This window comes from Trachypithecus francoisi, unplaced genomic scaffold (assembly GCF_009764315.1).
Source record: "Trachypithecus francoisi isolate TF-2019V2 unplaced genomic scaffold, Tfra_2.0 Lachesis_group20, whole genome shotgun sequence".
NCBI classification, from domain to species: Eukaryota; Metazoa; Chordata; class Mammalia; order Primates; family Cercopithecidae; genus Trachypithecus; species Trachypithecus francoisi.
This window is the reverse complement of record NW_022681466.1, coordinates 54,229,898-54,249,358: the sequence shown is the minus strand read 5'-3', so window position 1 is coordinate 54,249,358 and position 19,461 is coordinate 54,229,898. Positions and strand designations below refer to the sequence as shown.

Sequence of the window (19,461 nt, the reverse complement as noted above, 5' to 3'; positions counted from 1 at the left end):
CAAAGTGCTGGGATTACAGGCTTGAGCCACCGCGCCCGGCCAATTATTGATATTCTTGTTATTTGTGGTGTGTCTGGGCCAGGAGGGAGGGCTGCAGGGCGCTGTCTATGCACACTTCACAGGTGAGGTCATCCCGCGGGCTGGGGGTGCCGGACCCCTCGCCGGCCCACGCCCAGTCAGGGGCAACCCCCGCGAGAGTCCGGTGGCCTCAGGTCCCAGGCCCCTCCCCGCCGGACATTTAAGGAGGGACGCCGGGCGCAGGCGCAAAGAGCGCAAGCCCCGCGCCACACGTCGCCAGTCCCAAGCAGCTCGTCGCGCGCGCGCCCCGCCACCCGCCTGGCGACAGCCCCGCTGCGCGCACACATGGAGGGAAGCGCGAGTCCCCCGGACAAGCCCCGCGTCCGTCCCGCGGCTGCTGTGCTGTGCCGGGGCCCGGTAGAGCCGCTGGTCTTCCTGGCCAACTTTGCCTTGGTCCTGCAGGGCCCGCTCACCACGCAGTATCTGTGGCACCGCTTCAGTGCCGACCTCGGCTACAATGGCACCCGCCAAAGCGGGGGCTGCAGCAACCGCAGCGCAGACCCCACCATGCAGGTAGCCGGGTGGCAAGGAGCCTGGCAGGGGGAGGGCCCTGGGCTGGAGCGTGGCGGCAGCGGAGGGGTGGGGCCTGCATAATGACAGTTGGGGGTAACTGGAGGGAGAGTGCATTTTGGATGGTGGGCGGGATCAGAGCAAAGCGGCCTGACGGAGAACCTCAGCGTGGGGAATGCGAAAAGTTGAGCTAAAGTCTGGCCTTGCAGGTTAACAAAAGCAGGGGAAAGGAAAGGGAATGGGGCCTTGGTCCATGTCCTTCCCCCTCTTCACTGGCAGATTCTGAAAGCTGTGCTAAGATTCTCTGAGGTTTAGGGCTCCAAAGAAAGTCCTCATCCCTGTAGCTCCCGGGATGGCGAGGATTTGGGGATTGGGCAACCCAGAGTGAGGAACCGCACCCTGGTCATTGTGCCCCTACAGGAAGTGGAGACCCTTACTTCCCACTGGACCCTCTACATGAACGTGGGCGGCTTCCTGGTGGGGCTCTTCTCGTCCACCCTGCTGGGAGCTTGGAGCGACGGTGTGGGCCGCCGCCCGCTGCTAGTGCTGGCCTCGCTGGGCCTGCTGCTCCAGGCCCTAGTGTCCGTCTTTGTGGTGCAGCTACAGCTCCACGTCGGCTACTTCGTGTTGGGTCGCATCCTTTGTGCCCTCCTCGGCGACTTCGGTGGCCTTCTGGCTGCTAGCTTTGCGTCCGTGGCAGATGTCAGCTCCAGCCGCAGCCGCACCTTCCGGATGGCCCTACTGGAAGCCAGCATCGGGGTGGCTGGGATGCTGGCAAGCCTCCTCGGGGGCCACTGGCTCCGGGCCCAGGGTTATGCCAACCCCTTCTGGCTGGCCTTAGCCTTGCTGATAGCCATGACACTCTATGCAGCTTTTTGCTTTGGTGAGACCTTAAAGGAGCCAAAGTCCACCCGGCTCTTCACGTTCCATCACCACCGATCCATTGTCCAGCTCTATGTGGCTCCAGCCCCAGAGAAGTCCAGGAAGCATTTAGCCCTGTACTCACTGGCCATCTTCGTGGTGCTCACTGTGCACTTTGGGGCCCAGGACATCTTGACCCTGTATGAACTGAGCACACCCCTCTGCTGGGATTCCAAACTAATCGGCTATGGTTCTGCAGCTCAGCATCTCCCCTACCTCACCAGCCTGCTGGTCCTGAAGCTCCTGCAGCACTGCCTGGCCGACGCCTGGGTGGCTGAGATCGGCCTGGCCTTCAACATCCTGGGGATGGTGGTCTTTGCCTTTGCCACCATCACACCTCTCATGTTCACAGGTAAAGTGTGTGGGCTCAGGGACAGCTTGTCCCAGAGGCACTGGGTAAGAACTGGGGGCCAGCCACTCACTGCCCCCAGATGTGGTTCATTCCTGTGTCTTTGGAAACATTGTTATGCCTGCACTGGAGGACAGACAACTAAGAAATCCCTCAAAAATGCCATCTATGATACATGGAAAATACAGACCTTCAGTAGCTAAAGTAATTAATCCACCGTTATCAACCATTAATATTGTTAGTAATCTAGAGCAAAAGACAAAAGTGTGGCTCATACACTAATTGCTTTACCCCTTGGCCTCCCACAGCCTATTCATATGTTCTTAAACAAAGTCCATGCCATTAATGGGTTGGTACTCACTTCTCTGATAAGAATCAAATACCCTTGGTCAGCTTCTTTGGGTTTTTTAAAAACCTGTCTTCTCGGACCACAGATATGAAATTCCTGTTTCAGTTCCTCTTCTCCTCTTCCTCCTTACTTCCTCCCTTTCTTTTTTTTTTTTTTTTTTTTTTTCAGACGGAGTCTGGCTCTGTCTCCCAGGCTGGAGTGCAGTGGCCGGATCTCAGCTCACTGCAAGCTCCACCTCCCGGTTTACGCCATTCTCCTGCCTCAGCCTCCTAAGTAGCTGGGACTACAGGCGCCCGCCACCTCGCCCGGCTAGTTTTTGTATTTTTAGTAGAGATGGGGTTTCACCGTGTTAGCCAGGATGGTCTCGATCTCCTGACCTTGTGATCCGCCCGTCTCGGCCTCCCAAAGTGCTGGGATTACAGGCTTGAGCCACCGCGCCCGGCCCCTCCCTTTCTTTTTTTGGTAGGAGAGGGTCAACAGGCCAGTAAATGGGGAAGTTAACTTTTTAAAATTTGTATTTGATTGATTTATTTAGAGACAGGGTCTCACTTTGTCACCCAGGCTAGAGTGCAGTGGCATGATCATGGCTCACTGCAGCCTCATCCCCTGGGCCCAAGTGATTCTCCCAACCTGGCCTCTCTAGTAGCTGGGACCACTGGCGCACATTATCACACCTTGCTAATTTTTGTGTTTTTTTAATAGAGATGGGGTCCTCACCATGTTGCCCAGTCCTGGTCTCTAACTCCTGAGCTCAAGGATCTGCCTGCCTTAGCCTCCCAAAGTGTTGGGATTACAGGCATGAGCCACCGTGCCCACCTTTAGTTAACTTTTTTTAAAGGGACAGATTTATTTTGATAGAGCCCTAAAACGTGCTGTGTATAGTCAACAATACAATAATCACAGATTTCTTAACTCAACTGCTTGTCTGACAATGAAGCAGAAGGGAGCCTTTCCCTCCTGCTGATGGCCCTGGGGGATGCAGAGATGATGAAGATGCTGTCATTGCTCTGGGTCAGGAGGAGGTCTCAACAGAGTGGGATTTGAGGGGCTTGACATTGGTAGGGGCCCTGGGTGCCTCATCGCATACCTTCTTTGGAGGATCCACTGTCCTGTAGGAGTTTGCAGTTTTGCTGAGGAGTCAGCAATCACACAGAGAGAGAAATGGTTATGAAGAAAACAGGAGGCCTGTAAGTAACTGAATGCAAAGGGAAAAGGAACTCACATTTGCTGTGTCCCTATGCCGTACTCGTCATAGATGTTACCTTTTTACCTTATGTATTGGTTCCCTGAGATTGCTGTAATGAAATACCACAAACTTGGGGGCTTAACACAACAGAAATATATTCTCTCACAGTTCTGGAGGCCAGAAGTCCAAAGTCAGTACCACTGGGCTGAATGGAAGGAGTCAGCAGGCAGTACTCCCTTGCAAGGTGCCAGGAGAGAACGTATTTCTCTTTTCTTTCAGGTTCTGGGGCTGCTGGCATTCCTTGGCTTGGGGCGTCCATTACCAGGCTCTGCCTCTGTGCTCACATTGCCTCTCCTCCTCTTTGTGCCTTCTCCATTCTGTTGGTGCCAAATCTCCGTCTGCTTTCCTCTTATAAAGATGTGTGATGGCATTTAGGGCCCAACCTGCTAATCCAGGATAACCCTACTCTCTCAGGAGGCTTAACTTCATCACACCTGCATAGACCCATTTTCCAAATAAGGTAGTATTTACAGGTTCCAGGGCTATGAACCTGATGCCATTGGGCACCATTATTCAGCCTCCTATGACTCAGAACCATCCTGTGATGAAGGCCTTATTATCTTCCTCATACAGGGAGTGAGGCTCAGAGAGGTTAAGTACCCCAGGCCACACAGATAGTATGTAATGGCATCAGGTTTTGAATTCAGGGCTGACTCCAAAGCCCATGCTTGTTTTCTGTGCCCTGCCATATCCCTACTAAGTGCCAAATGGATGGGTGATGTCTGCTGTGACCACAAGAGGTTCAGACAAGAAAGCAATCAGTGGGAATTAGCATTCATGAGAGCTAGACGGTGGCCAAGCCCAGACAAGGGCAGTCTCCCTTCCTCCTTGACTACTGTCTCCCCACCCTCACCATCAAGGAGGTTCTTCTTGGGTCTAACCTAAGCCCCATATGGGGTATGGATAGGAAATCTGCTGCCTTTCCCTTGGACACCCCTCTCCCCAGCTCCATTTTCCTGATGAGTGTTTATTTCTCCACAGGATATGGGTTGCTCTTCCTGTCATTAGTCATCACACCTGTCATCCGGGCTAAACTCTCCAAGCTGGTGAGAGAGACAGAGCAGGGTGAGTGTCAGGACCCACCTGTATCTGGCTCCTCATGCCCAGTGCTGCCTGAAACGGGCTGATGGGCAGCCATGGCTGGGGGAACAGCTTGCCTTCCCGCCTCTCACCCTGGAGAAGTAAGTGGCCAAGACAAACACACTTCTGTGAAATTGCCCACGATGGGCACAGGATCATGCCGCCTTGGATTTTCAAACCGCAGAGTTGGGATTTGCAATCAGCAGAGCACAATTATGTTCTTTCTGGATAACCAGAGCAGAGGATTTACTCTCTGCAGACCTCAGCTTTTCCGTCAGTAAGATGGGTGTGATGATGCCAGAGTTCCCTATTTCTCTGGGGTCAGCGTGTACAAGCCCAGAAGTGAACAACCTTGTGACATGGGTTTCATTTTCCACAGTTGACAGATGAGAAACAGAGGCCCAGGGGGTTAAATCAGCTCACCCAAGGTTACTCAGTAAATGGTGGAGCTAGGATGCAAACTCACGTCTGTGTTTAAAAGCAGCTGGTCTCAGGATCTGGGTTTTAGTCCGAGCCCTGCCATAGGCCTGTTTCTTCATCTGTGATGTGAGTGGTTTGCTCTTGATGACATCACAGGCCTCTCCAGATGTGACAGAATTTACTCTCGACTTCTGTTGGGTTGTTGCGCATTTTGTAAACTGTGGGTTCTCCTGTTGTATCTATACAGAACAGCTTCTCCAGCCTCTGGGTCTTTATGCCCCAGTCGGGAAACATTCATCTTTCTCCATCTGTCCTGGAATGAGGATCTGATGATGACAGGGACCCTGGTGCCATACAGAGCCCACTGTGGGTTCTGGTGTCCCCAGAATCCATGTGCCTTCATTCATTCACCTAAACTTTTTTTCCCCAGCACTTTCTTTGTGCCCAGAAATGTCAGGGAAACACGAGAAAAGAAGAGCCCTTACTAACTAGCTACTTTCATGGGGCCAGGCCCAGTGATGGGTGATTTCCATGTGAACTTAATGTTGCTGACAATCTAGGAAATAGGTATTATCCTTATTTAGCAGAAGGAGGAACAGGAACCAAAGGATTAAAAGCTATTCAGTGGTGACACAGCTATGAATATTGGAACTGACCAGACCTGCAGTTAATCCCAAACAGATGATGCCAAAGAGGATAAACCAGAAAAAAGCCATTTCCATCAAGCTTTCGTCAGACAATATCACATGTACTTTTTTTTTTCATGTGCTGGGTTCTGTCAGATCACATGTACTTTCAGTGTGGATTTAATAGCAGCCATTTATTTAGTAGCCCGTCTGTGCCAGCTGCTGTCCACATACAACCTTATTGAATCCCTGTCACAGTACATGATGTAGCAGGATTTACTGGTGAGGAAGGGGAGACATAGGTTAAGTGACTGCTTCCGGTCACACAGCTCTGAGGTGGTGGTGCCAGAATTTGAACATGGCCCTTTCGGACTCCAGAGTATGGTATTTATTTCTTCACAGGTGCTCTCTTTTCTGCTGTGGCCTGTGTGAATAACCTGGCCATGCTGACGGCCTCCGGCATCTTCAACTCACTCTACCCAGCCACTCTGAACTTTATGAAGGGGTTCCCCTTCCTCCTGGGAGCTGGCCTCCTGCTCATCCCGGCCGTTCTGATTGGGTAATGCAGGTCCCTGACCCATGCTCATAATGGAGCCCTTTCTCATAAGTGTCCTCCTCCCAACCAGAAATGGCAGCTTCATTCCTGGAATCCTCCCCCTCTGGGTGTCTTGTCCCAGGTTGCCCCTCTCCTTGCACATGGCTGCCTAATCCTCCAGGAGCCATTTTCCAAGGGCAAGGTGGCAAGCTAGGTGGAGGAAGGATCAGGCTAACATTGCTACTTGGCAAGGCTGTATTCTCGCTCCCAGTTGCCCTATTTCCCTCCATTCCCATTTTATAGATGGAACTATGGCAACAGAACTGTGTTAAAGGGAAGGCCAGAGAGCTTTGTCAGCTAGTTGTGGCTGGGCCACAGGCTAGCTTGACCCGCTAACTTTTTCCTGTATGATATTAAGAATTATATTTCATGGCTGGGCGTGGGGGCTCCTGCCTGTAATCCCGATCCTGTGGCAGGCTGAGGCAGGAGGAACACTTGAGCCCAAGAATTCAAGATCAGCCTGGACAACATAGCAAGACCTTGTCTGTATAAAAAATTTAAAAAATCAGCCAGGCATGGTGGTATGCACCAGTAGTCCCAGCTACTAAGGAGGCTGAGGCAGGAGGATCACTTGAGCCCAGGAGTTCAAGGGTACAGTGAGCTATGATTGTGTCACTGCCCTCCAGCCTGGACAACAGAGCAAGACCCTGTCTCTTAAAAAAAAAAGATAAGTTATTTTCCAGAGCCATGTCCCTGGACATTGTCTTCCAGCTCTTAGCTTCTCAGCTTGGGGAAGGAGGAGGTTGAGGAGAGCTACCTGGACCAGCCCACCCAAGTAAATCCTGCATCACTTCTCCAGACAGGCCTTGAGGGTACCCCATGTGAAATCCAAACCCTCTCTCTGGTCTCTCACAGGATGCTGGAAAAGGCTGTTCCTCACCCTGAGTTCCAGCAGTTTCCCCAGAGCCCCTGAACTGCCTGGACCAGAAGACAGAGGGCAAGAGGAGCAATGTGAACACCAAACAACTGACGGTCTACAGCTGGGAGCCCAGCCCACAGCAGCACCAGCAGCTCCTTTCTAAGGGCAGTGCTCTCTTTGGACGAGGTGGTCAAGACAGACCAAGGCACCACCTCATCCGTAGCTGAGCCAGCCTCTGACTAGGATCTAGAATCATAACCCACACAGGCCCACTGCAGGACAGGTGGCAGGGGAGCTATTCGGGACAGGAGTCAGTTCTCCCTTTCTGCCATCCATCACTTATAACTCCCCAGACCAGAGGAGAGGTCCTGATGGAGGTGACACTTCAGGGACCAGAGGCAGCACAAGGGCTGGCATCTCTCCTTCCAGTCCAAACTGCACAGCCCCAGCCAGGTTCCTGACACGTGTAGCAGTCACCAGCCACTCCTTAACAACAAATGTGGTACCTGGTTAGTGCCAGCCTTGGGAAGGAGGGAGGGAGGTGAGAGGGGCTTGGTGATCTCCAGAGGAAGAGCGCTGCCTTCACTGTGGTTGGGGAATTGATCCTTGGCTATGGCCTACCCACTCCCTGGGCTGAAGAGTGCCAATCATTATAAATCAGCTTCAGCAAACTGAAACAAACCTTCTGGTGCCTTGGGCTTTGGGGCCCTCTGTTTTCCTGCTCCCAGTCTGCCTGCCATATGTCAGACAACAGAAGCTGCTGGGCTGGGCAGGAGCCCTGAGCTGCCTGGTGGATTGATACCAAGTGGGACCAGCCAGGGCTTCTACTGACTTGCTGTGCAACCTTAAACAAGCCCCACTAGGAAGGGCTAGATCAGCGATGCCCCGAATTGTTGAATCGTGGTGATCACATTTGGATGGACAAGTTAGGAAACTTAGCTGATGCTCTGAGATCTTTCCCACCTCCTCATACATTCTACAATAAGATGCCTCTCTTCATGGGCCTGGGGAAAGGATGAATAAGCGTGGCTGGACTTTTGACCTTTAATGTCCCTGAGCAGTTCTTGGCCCTTGGGGAGAAGTGGGGGGAGGATCTGGCTGACTCAGCCCCAACCAAGGGGTAGCAGCTGCAGCCCAGCCAAGCAGAACACCCTGGCCCTACAGACCTGTATCTGAGTAGGCTTTGGAGGAAAGGCCACTTCTGAGTCCTCTATCTCAGGAGAAGCCAGGCCTAGGTGCTTGACCTGGTGATCTGAGCTGTGTTTGTCCTAGTACGGGTGGCAGTCACCTCTGAGCACACTGGCCTTGGCTTAGGGGAGGCTTGTGACTTCAGCTGTTCCATCTGGGGCTGGATGCTGGACTCTGATTCCCCCAGAGAGACAGAAGATCGGGCAGAGGTCAACCAGAAGTCCACACAGGGCTGTGGACAGCAGTGGAGGGTATACCAAACAGAAAGAAAACGCAGGAAACCTCTCTGAAGACTGCCCATGGGGACCTCAGGAGGGAGTGGGACTGACTGGAGACAAGAAGCCAGAAATCATCCCCTGGAGACACTCAGACATTGTATTGTTATTGACTCTGTCCTGTGAGGGCAGTGTCCAGGCTGCCCTGCTTGTCATGTCCATGCCCTTGCCCTGGCCCCAGTGAGCACCTGCGCTGCATGAGGAAAGGAAGATCAGGTGGGGTCAAAAGCAAAGCATCGAGACTGGGACTGGCCAAGACAGACTCTGGCAGGGAGGGGAGGGGAAGGAAGGAGCCCCAAACCTGGAGTGGGAACTTTGACTTTCTGAGGATGTGGCCGAGAGCTAGGAGTCGCCTGGCCAGCACAGCCAAGAGTGGGGCTGGGGGCGCAGCCAGCCTTAAGGTGTCAACACCCGGCCCTCATTGGGGAAGAGCCTTCAGCAGTCCCGTGGCCTGCAGCCTGGGTTTATTGGAGGGTACTTTCTTGCCCTCTGAACCCAGTGGAGGAGGGGGCAATGGGACATTCCTGCTCAGTTATTTCAGTATGGCCTCTGGGTCAGCTTTTTGTTGCAAAATCCTATCCCTCGCTGCTAGATTCTTTGAAGCAAGGGAGAAGCAGTAGCCCAGCCTCAGAATGATTCTCAGGAGAGCAATTCCACTGCCAGTGGACTGGGTGCCAGGAGGCCTAGGTCTGGATCTGGGGCTGCCACTAATGACAGGAAACTGGGCTTATCTTCAACCTTTCTGAGCCTCAGTGTCATTATCTGTAAAATGGGGATGATAATACCAGGTAGAGTTGCTCTGACGACTGGAGACCAAGGAGCGGAGTGTGTGGGAAATGGCAAAGATTTGTGAGGGCTTCATGCTTTAGAGATTTGCTTCCCTTAACCACCAGCATCAGCTCACCTGGGAATCTGTAAGAAATGCAGAGTCTCAGGCCCCACCCCAGATCTCCTGATTTTAACAACATTCCCAGGTGACTTGGATGCATGTTAAAATTGGAGAAGCTGCCATAGGTGACAACCTTTTGCCTTTTCAGGACTTTGCCTCTTTCCACAGAGCTGCAGGTTCTGTCCAGGCTGCTTTTACTGCCATGGGGGCTGCCTGGTCCCTGAGCAAGCGGTGGGTAGCCCTGGATAGCTGAGGGGCTGGGGTAGCCAGCTGGGCCAGACCAGGAAGGAGCCTGAGGCACAGCACCAAGGCATGGGGTAGGGTGGGCTTTGAGGCACGGCTTCCCCATGCCCAGACCCAGGCCCAAACAGGAGGCTCCTGTGCACCAGCAAGTGCAGCAAAGCTGGCTGCAGCGACAAGGAAGTCAGAGGGAGGGCCGGTTTACCTCAACCCTCGCCCTGGATGTGGCAAAAGATACCACACTGAAGGAAGCTGTAGGGGATCTGGGACCTAGTCAGGCTGGCTAAGGGCACTGAGTGATTACAGGGCAAGGCCACAGAGTGGCAGGAAGTTGTAAGTGCAGGGGCCAGGCACAGTCTGAGTGGAAAGCCATGATGGCACTCATCCCTGGCTGGCTCTTGGGCCCAGGCCCTTGCTCAGAATACAGTGCCCAGGCCTGCCTGGGCATTGCCTTAATTCCTGTCTGAGGCTTCCTTCATCCTCAAACTGGCTGCTATCAGAGCAGAAGGGAATACAGAACCACCTCCACCCCAACTCCAATGTCTCCAGAACTGAGCAGGGACCCTCCCCATGACAGAGACAGACAACCCAATGGCAGGGCATGGGGGAGTTCTAACCTCCTGAACCCAAGTCTGACTTCCCTTCCCTCTCCAGATACTGAGGAAAGTGGGTTGGAGGTGGGCTATGAGGGTGGGGGACAGGAGAGGGAGAGCCATGTGCTAAGAAGAGCCCAGGTTGTCTCAGCCCAGGGAGGCCGGTTTGAGGAGCTGTTCCTTCAGAAAGGACGATGGAAGTGGAAGTCACAGCAGGGCTGGGAACTGGGGACTGGTTAGGTCGGACCATGGGTGCAGCACCCTCCAAACTGGTGTCAGAGCCTGCAGATGAGTCCCGGGAGGAGCGGCCCTGTAGGAAGCGGATGATCTTCTCAATGGTGGCCTCCTGGTATTCGTGGGACCACCTGTGGGCACAGGAGCCATGTGGGTCAGACAGCTGGGCAGAGGGAGCTGCTAGTCAGCTGTTTGCCCACACACTGCCTGTCATGGTGATCTGCACCCTACCTCCCTGGTCCCAGGGCCCTGAGGCTCACTTAATGCCGTTGAAAGTAAGCACAGCCTGCATGTCCTCAGGCAGGACCTGGGGCTCAGGCCACTCGAAGCCATCAATGACGGGCACAATGTTCTTGCCACAGCTTAAAGCAGTCACAATCTCCTGGAGAAAGAAAGGAAAGGAGGAAGATACTCCAGTATCCATTTAGGGGCCCTTGTAGCTAGGCAGGTGCTGGGAGGGCCACTAGCCCGAGGCTGGGTCCAGGGCAGGACACTAGTCCTGAAGTCCACCTTGATGTCTCCCTTAACCCTTGTAGTATAATAAAAAATAAATATTTTGTCTCTGCCCAGTGTTCCTGGCACAGAGCCCCTAAAACCCTTGGAATCTCTTGAGTGATGAGTGTCTTTGTATGCTAAAGAGATGATTCCCCACTGGGGGCCTGGGGGTGCTATGGGCATAGCCTAGATAGCTTCAGGAAGCGGCTGGTCACCAAGGCATGATTAGAGGATTGGAACTTTCAGCCCCACCTTCCAGCCTCCAGAGAGGTGCTGGAGATTGAGTTCAATCACCAATGGCCAATGATTTAATCAATCATGCCTAAATAATGGAACCTCCATAAAAACCCCTAAACAAGGGGTTTTGAAGAGCCTCCAGGCTGATAAATGGGTGTAGGTGCTGGGAAGGTGGTAGATGGCATGGCATCAATACCTCTACCCGCCACACATAGAGATCCTGTGTATCTCTTCCATTTGGCTATTCTTGAGCTGTGTCCTTTATAAGTGTGAAATTAAATAATTCAGCTGGGCATGGTGGGTCACGCCTGTAATCCCAACACTTTGGGAGCCTGAGGCAGGAGGATCACTTGAGCCCAGGATTTTGAGATTAATAATATTATTTATTATTATTATTCAAGCTTTGTTAAATCAAACCTAAAGCTCTTGGAACTTTAAATTATTCCGAGCCTTGACAGGAATTGGTCTATGCAGCCTGAGTCATGAGGCATGCAGCTGCAACTTCCACCTATTTTTTTTTTTACTTCTACCTATTTTTTTTTTTTTTCTGTAATTACTTAGGAAGACCAAATGGCACCAGAGATAAGACTCCCTTAGATCCCTACTCAGATCACCATCCTTCCTCAGGGGGTAATAAAGTCATCTTCCTTGGAATGTAGCAATCTATAACCAATCAAAGCATTATAACATATGCACTGGTCTTACATGGAAAATGTTGTAATCCTGCTAAAATTCCTCTGTCTTTGCCTGTGGAAGTGAAACCTTAACTTCTCCAATTTGGAGTACTCACCCCATTCCTTTAGAGTCAATGCTTCCTGGGTGGCTATTCTCAAACTTTGCACTCAAAGAAACTCTATACTTAGTCTTATTTTCTGAATCTCATTATTTAAGGTTGACATAATAAGCAACTAATAGTAAGTAAAGTGCTTTCCTCAGTTCTGAGTCATTCTGGCAAGTTGAACCTCGGGGTGTCATGGGAACCCCTGAATTTGTAGCCAAATCAAACAGAAATGTGGTAGCCTGGGGACCTGGGCCTTGTGACTGACATTTCAGAATTGAATTGAATTGTGGGATACCCAGCTGGTGTTGGAAAGTTGGAGAATTAGTGGTTAGTGTGGGAAAAACCCCAAACAATTTGGTGTCAGAAGAAAAACATCACACTCCCGCATACAGGTTGATCCATCATGCGCCCTGCCAATTGTACTCCTTACTTATTTCTCAAATCCACCATTTTTCCCTGCCTCCACCCCACTACCACCCTCTTCTAATCCCTATTATCTTTAAGCCCCCACCAGGTCTTTCCTCATCCACCCTTGTCTTCTCTAATTCACTCTCCACATTGCCCTTTCATGTAGCTAATATTTGCAAAATGCACATCTGACAAATCAGATCCTGTCACTCCCTACTTGAAACTCTTCAAGACTTTGCATGGTCTTAGAATAAAGTCCAAACTCCTTCATGTGGCCTGTGAGGCCCTATGTGGTTGGCCACAGTCCACTTCTCAAACTCTACCCCTGCTCTGTCCTCCCAGTCATACAAAATAAGCTTCCTTGTCCTTCCGCCTTGATAATGCCCATTCATTTTTCTGATCTGAGCTCATCAACTCTTACACAGGGCAGTTGTCTCCCACTGCCCTGACCAAATCAGTTCTCCCATTATAGGCTCTGCAGAACATATTATAGTTGCAAATTTTAATTAATTAATGGATAAATTACTCAGTATTTGTCTTCTCTGCCAGACATGAGGAGGGATCGTATCTATTTTTCACTGTTATATCTTAGCATCTTTCACAGAGTCCTTATAGTTAGCCCTTGCTAAATATTTAATGGATGGATGAATGAATGAATGAGAAAACACAGCACAGCAGTTAGGGCTGCACTCTGGAATCATCAAATCGGGGTTCACATTGAGTCTCTGACACAGGCTCTATGACCTGAGGCAAAAATAATAGGTACTTAAAGTTTCTGTTTTCTCTTTTCTTTTTTTTTTTTTTTTTTGGTGGAGGGCGGGGAACAGGATCTCACTTTGTTGCCCAGGCTGGAGGGCAGTGGCGCCATCAAGGCTTACTGCAGCCTCAACCTCCTGGGCTCAAGCCATCCTCCCACCTCAGCCTCCCAAGTAGCTGGGACCACAGGCATGTGCTACCATGTCTGGCTAATTTTTTGTATTTTTTAGTAGAGATGGGGTTTCACCATGTTGCCCAGGCTGGTCTCAAACTCCTGGCCTCAAGTGATCCTCCCACCTTAGCATCCCAAAGTGTTGGGATCACAGGCGTGGGCCGCCACATCTGTTCCTCTGTTTTCTAATATATAAAGCAGAGTTAATGATAGATTTTTCCATGGAATAAGCGCAACATTCCATGGCAAGTAATTAGAACAGCGCTTAGCATACAGTGTATGCTTAATACGTAATAGGTGTTATTATTTCCTCTTCTATAAAGTGGGGATAATAAAACCTACCCCAAAGCATGGTTCTAAGGAATTATTTGCTATTAATGGGGTTCCGTAAGTGCTTATTGAATGTTTTTCTTCCTCTCAATAGGGAACCAAAGGGATTTTACTTTCTTGAGTGCAGTTCACTTGTGGTTTTCCATATTGATTACCCACTAATGTGACTTCAGGGAAAGGAGTTTAAAACCAGAGGCAATTAAGCACCAGAAACAACCAAAGAGGGATGACGGCGCCTCTGGGGCTGGTCCAAGGCAAAGGCTCTTCCCGCCTCTTTGCCATCTGCTGGGACGACAAGGGGTGCCAAGCATTTTTGGGAAGTGGAGCCTTCCTGGGGAAAGAACATGTGTAACTTTGCCCTTGACTGGCTTCCTGGGGAGCTTCTCCATTTTACAGATGGAGAGAAAAAAGCCCAGAGAGGAAGTGATTTCCTCCTAAGCCACACATACGCCCAGCCCATGAGGGACCAGTCCTCTGACTCAAGCCTCGAGAGTCCAAGTCCAGGCTGTTTCAACCAAGCCCTGCTGCCTCTCTGCTGAGCACTGGAATGAATCCTGACCCTGCAGCAATTTATTTGGAAATCTTTAGACATTTGTTTCATCCAGAATTACACAAAACCAAAGACAGTACAAATTGTTCATTGTACAGATTCAGAGGCTAGCCAAGAAAGGGATAATAGCGGCCTGGTACAGTGGCTCATGCCTGTAATCCCGGCACTTGGGGAGGCCGAGGCAAGCACTGAACTGCAGACTTGAGCTCAGGAGTTTGAGACTAGCCTGGGTGACATAGTGAAACCCTATCTCTACTGGAAAAAAAAAAAAAAAGAAAAAAAAATGGAGTCAAGTCCTCTAACCTGGTAAATCTACTAGATAAGTATGGCTCTCTCAGGCATGGCATCTCAGCTTCATCAGTATCACTTGTCTGCTTAATCATTGATTCAATTGTTCTATAAACTCCTCTACAGCCTCTCTCTCTTTCTCTCTCTCTTTTTTTTTTTTTTTTGGTGCAATCGCATAGAGCCTCCTTTGTACCATGCATGGTTTTAAGTACCAGGGACACACATGAACGAGGCAAGGTCTGAAGTCTCATGGAGCTCACAGACTCTCTTCTCTTTCTCTCAAAACGCTGCCTGCCACCTGCTCTGGGTCATCAGCCATGTTCTTCCTGGATGCTCACCTGGCCCAGTGCCCCTCCCCAAACCAGGCCTAGTACTCAGCCCCTCCTATGTGGCCTCTGGGGCTTGACTCCACACTCCATGTGGACTGCATTTCAGTGTCAGAGCCTTCATTCTAAAACCCACTGCCCTGGCATCTTCTCCTTCCTGGGCTCCTTGTTTTCCAGTGCTTTAAGCATAGGTCTTCTCCTGCCTTTAAACACTCTTTAACCTGGTTTCCATAGTTCTTATCCAGCCAATGGTGTGCTGGTAACTTTATAATAACTAGCTATTCATGGGGGGAGAAAACCCAACCAGCCAATCAACCAAACAAACAAAACTCTGATTTGTAGTGGTTCCCAATTTCCTTGGTGTAAATACTTCCACCATGGCTGATGTCAAGTTACCAACATGACATCACTGGATGTGGAGTTGTGAAGAAATACAGATAATCATCTCTGGTGTCAACTGAATCCAGCCCTACCCCATCACCTCCCCTCACACCCCCTCAGATCTGTGCCATAGAATGCAGTGTGGATCTTGGGAAAGCTATGAGCTTTGGAGTCAGATAGATGAAATCTGAAGCCTAGCTTTTCTGATTTCTACACTAGCAGTGCATCCAGGGGAAAATTATTCTACTTTTCTGAGCCTCGGTTTCTTCATCTGTGATATGGAGAAAGCAGTACCCAAGATGTATATGGGCTTTCAGCACTGTTCTCCTTCCTACCTTTATTCCTTTGCTTTATTCCGATTTCCTTTGTTCTCCTTCCTACCTTTATTCCATGCTGTTACCCTGGCCTGGGATGCCTTCTCTTCCACTTATCTAGACTCTTAAGATTCTTCTCAAGACCTGTTTCCTCCATGAAGTCCTCTCTGATTATTCCAGTCCTCTGAGGACTAAACTCTGATTATTATTATTTTCTTATCTTGCCCAAATTCCTACCTAAGGGGCCTAGGGAGTCATGTCCTACAAACCATAAAGTCTTATTGGAGGGGTTTTAATTTTAACCCTATATAGCGTGGTCTGCTTTCTAACCTGACTCTAATATAACATCATATAATAAGGGAGGAAATAAAAATATTTTAACCCCAAATATATTTCCCTGCCATATCTTGAAATTGCTCCACAAGTTTGTCTCTTGTGGGAAAAAGCCACATTCTGTAGAGAATCCCCTTCCTCCCATTTTTTTCTTTTTCTTTTCAGACTCAGGAGATAATCAACAAAGAGCCAGGCACCCTTTTAATTCCAATAAGAAACATTTTATAACCTACTCCCTCTGAAGTCTGCCCTGAGAACTTCCTCTGCACAAATAAAACTTGGTCTCCACAACCCTTTATCTTAACCTAAACATTTCCTTTCTATTGATCCCAGGTCTTCAGATAAACTCAACTAATTATCAACCAGAAAAATTTTAAATTTACCAAAAGCCTGGAAGCCCCCGCTTTGAGCTGTCCTGCCTTTCTGAACCAAACCAACGTACATCTTAAATGTATTGATTAATGTCTCGTGTCTCCCAAAAATGTATAAAACCAAACTGTGCCCTGACCACCTTGGGCACATGTTTTAAAGGTCTCCTGAGGGCTATGTCATGGGCCATGGTCACTCATATTTGGCTTAGAGTAAATCTCTTCAAGTATTTTACAGAGTTTGACTCTTTCCGTTGACACATTGTTGCTCTCTGCCTTCTCCAAACCCCTGTGGCAAGCAAGAGGTTTGCTTACCTGGCTCAGCATTTACACCAACTTGTATGCAATCTAGTCATTTTGAGACAGCATCCCACTCTGTTGCCCAAGCTACAGTGCAGTGGCGCCATCTCTGCCTTCTGGGCCCAAGTGAGTCCCCTGCCTCAGTTTCCTGAGTAGCTGGGATTACAGGTGTGCGCCACCATGCCTGGCTAATTTTTGTATTTTTTTAGTAGAGACAAATTTTCACTGTGTTTCCCAGGCTGGTCTCAAACCCCGGACCTCAAGTGATCCTCCCACCTCAGCCTCCCAAAGTGCTGGGATTACAGGTGTGAACCACTGTGCCTGGCCCCGTGGCCATATTCTTGTCTCTGAGCTGACTGCTTGTCTCATCGTGTCTCTCAGATGACTACTGCATCCCTCAGCCCCAACTCCAATTCCTACTGACAGATTAATGATTAATAACTTGAAGATGCAATGTGAATCTATCCATCCATCCATTCTATAAATATTCAGTAAGTTCCTACAATGTGTCAGGCACTGAAAACACAATCATGAATTAAACAGAGGTAGTAGTTATAATAATTATATGAATAATAATAATAATAGCTACCACTATTGAGCAGTTACTATGTGCCAGCCATTCTGCTAAGCACTTCACAAATTTTAGCTTTTTAAATCCTTATAACAATGTTCTAGACAGTTATATACTATTATTATTATACCCTCTTTCCAGTAATAAATACAAAACTTATTGGGGTTAAGTAACTTGCCCAAGGCCAGAGCCAGGATTCAGACTCTCAGTTTTGAGCTCTCAACTATTCCCTTCTGCCTGTCGCTATGCTCTCATGTCTCTCATGGAAGTTATTTTTCAAAGCATTTTTATATCTCTCTGATCCTCACAACAGTTCTACAGGGTGAGTGGAACAGGTAAGTTACCTCATTTTGCAGAGAAGAAAACTGAGGCTCAGAGAGCCAAATCCTAGTCTCTTGTCCCTTGTAGCTTGCTAAAGTCCTATTATAGTCAGAGCTGCGGTTCCTGACTTCCAGCTGGGTCAGGGAGGTGCTTCAGGGCTAAGTGTGCTGGGATGTGCAGACAAGAAGGACTAGAAGACAACCCTATCTTCTGGACCATGGGCCAATGCTGGGACCTTAGAGGCATAGGTGGGCACCTACCTTATGCACCCAATCCTTGCAGTCATGGTCCTGCATGCACTTGTCCAGTGCTCCAGGTGACAGCACCAGCACAAAGTTGCGGGCACCCATGACACTCTGGATGAGTTTGTCTTCGAACTTGCCTGCTTCCAGCTTCTCCACATCAATGAAGACACTGAAGCCGTGCAGCTGCAGGTGCACCTTCAGGAGGCTGCAAGTAGGTCCTGTGTCAGTGCCACAGCCTTGTCCCAAGGCCCTGCCACTGCCTGCCTGCCCCTCCTCACCTGGCCAGCTGGGAACCTGAGTTCCGGCGGTAGCTGATGAAGACATCTGGGGTGTCTCCACTGGGTTTGCCACCAGTACAGGGCAGCGGGGAGTGTAGCATTTCTGAAGTGGGCAACAGGCAGCATGGTGAGGGTGGCCCCTCTGCATCACTCACTGTCAGGTATATCATCCCTCTACCCAGCCCTCTCAAGCCCAGCCTGGGAAGGGTGGCCTCTCTCAAAAAGGAGAAATGGGGCCTACAGAAGGAAGGTCATATTATTGTTGGGTTACTCTTAGGAGGCAGGCACTGCGTTCTAGGGACATTGATATGCATGCACTTCCAGCCCTGCCCTCTCTCTGGAACTCCAGACCTGCACAGCCAGCTGCCCACAATCACTCCAAATTCAACACACTCCAAATCTCCTGCTCATTCCTTCTTCCCTATTTCCCATCAAAGCCAGACACCTGGGTATCAGCCTCAACTCCTGCCTCCCATTTAATTTATTCAACAAATACTTCCTAAGCACTCGCTGTGTGCCAGAACTATCTTCAGTGCTTGAGATTTGGCAGTGAATAAAACAGACAGCACTCTGCTCCTCTGGAGCAATGCTCAGTGCTCAGCACAGGCACTACATTCTGAGGATTCTACCTACTAAACATCCTGGACTTCAGCCTCCGGGCCCTTCCCTGGCTCAGGTTTCCAGTGCCAGCCTCCTCAATGGCCTCCCTAAACCCAGCTAGAATTTCCCAGTCTAGGCCAGGCGGAGTGGCCCACACGTGTAATCCCAGCACTTTGGGGTGCCAAGGTGGGTGGATCACTCGAGGCCAGGAGTTTGAGACCAGCCTGGCCAATATGGTGAGACCCCATCTTCACAAAAGATACAAAAAATTAGCCGGGCATGGTGGCACATGTCTGTAATCCAGCTACTTGGGAGGCTGAGGCACGAGAATCACTTGAACCTGGGAGGCAGAGGTTGCAGTGAGCCAAGAACGCACCACCGCACTTTAGCCTGGGCAACAGAGTGAGACTCTGTCTAAAAAAAGAAAAGAAAAGAATTGCCCAGTGTAGTCCATTTGCCACAGCTACCAGAACATTTTTCTAAAATCCAAATCTGATCATGTCACTCCTCCCACTTAAAAACTATGCATGGCTCACTATACGAACTATTTTTTTAAGCTATTTTTGCTCTAGGATTTTCCTGTTGTTTAAAAATGCAATCTTGTGCTGGGTGCGGTGGCCCACACCCATAATCTCAACACTTTGGGAGGCTAAGTTGGGAGGATTGCTTGAGACCAGGAGTTTGAGAACAGCCTGGGCAACATGGTGAAACCCTGTCTCTACAAAAAATACAAAAATTAGTCGGGTGTGGTGTTGCGCGCCTGTGGTCCCAGCTACTTGGGAGGTGAGGTGGGAGAATTGCTCGAGCCCGGGAGGTTGAGGCTTCAGTGGGTTGTGATTGTGCCACTGCACTATAGCCTGGGTGACAGAATGAGACCTTGTCTCAAATTAATTAATTAAAATAAAAATGAAATCTTGAAGTTTTAATGGGAGCTGCCATGTAAAAATAATAAAAG

General features: G+C 49.8%; 2 protein-coding genes across 5 annotated transcripts in view; one reads left to right on the top strand and one right to left on the bottom strand.

Annotated features, from left to right (window-relative positions):
- The first annotated feature begins 275 nt into the window (after positions 1 to 275).
- Positions 276 to 11,056, top strand: SLC46A1 (solute carrier family 46 member 1). 4 transcript variants are annotated; one of them, XM_033184370.1, is made up of 5 exons: positions 276 to 591; positions 1,009 to 1,861; positions 4,435 to 4,518; positions 5,982 to 6,138; positions 7,030 to 11,056. In XM_033184370.1, the coding sequence occupies exons 1-5, from the start codon at positions 364 to 366 to the stop codon at positions 7,085 to 7,087; spliced, it is 1,380 nt and encodes a 459-aa protein (XP_033040261.1). In that variant the 5' UTR covers positions 276 to 363; the 3' UTR covers positions 7,088 to 11,056. The 4 variants fall into 4 exon arrangements, with proteins under 4 accessions (XP_033040261.1, XP_033040264.1, XP_033040263.1 ...); XM_033184373.1 differs by lacking the exon at positions 4,435 to 4,518; XM_033184372.1 differs by lacking the exon at positions 5,982 to 6,138.
- Positions 8,571 to 19,461, bottom strand: part of SARM1 (sterile alpha and TIR motif containing 1) — a 34,157-nt gene continuing 23,266 nt past the window's right edge. The window contains exons 7-10 of the mRNA XM_033184368.1: positions 17,907 to 18,009; positions 17,644 to 17,833; positions 10,713 to 10,834; positions 8,571 to 10,583 (exon numbers count right to left, since the gene is read on the bottom strand). Coding sequence (XP_033040259.1) covers positions 10,238 to 10,583; positions 10,713 to 10,834; positions 17,644 to 17,833; positions 17,907 to 18,009 — 761 coding nt within the window. The 3' untranslated portion in view covers positions 8,571 to 10,237. The remainder of the gene's footprint in view (positions 10,584 to 10,712; positions 10,835 to 17,643; positions 17,834 to 17,906; positions 18,010 to 19,461) is intronic.

Bases quoted from the DNA above. Each gene is read 5' to 3' on its own strand.
- SLC46A1 (XM_033184370.1), top strand. From the start codon at position 364: ATGGAGGGAAGCGCGAGTCCCCCGGACAAGCCCCGCGTCCGTCCCGCG. The intron at 592-1,008 runs GTAGCCGGGTGG...GTGCCCCTACAG, and splicing joins GCGCAGACCCCACCATGCAG to GAAGTGGAGACCCTTACTTC. The intron at 4,519-5,981 runs GTGAGTGTCAGG...ATTTCTTCACAG, and splicing joins GGTGAGAGAGACAGAGCAGG to GTGCTCTCTTTTCTGCTGTG.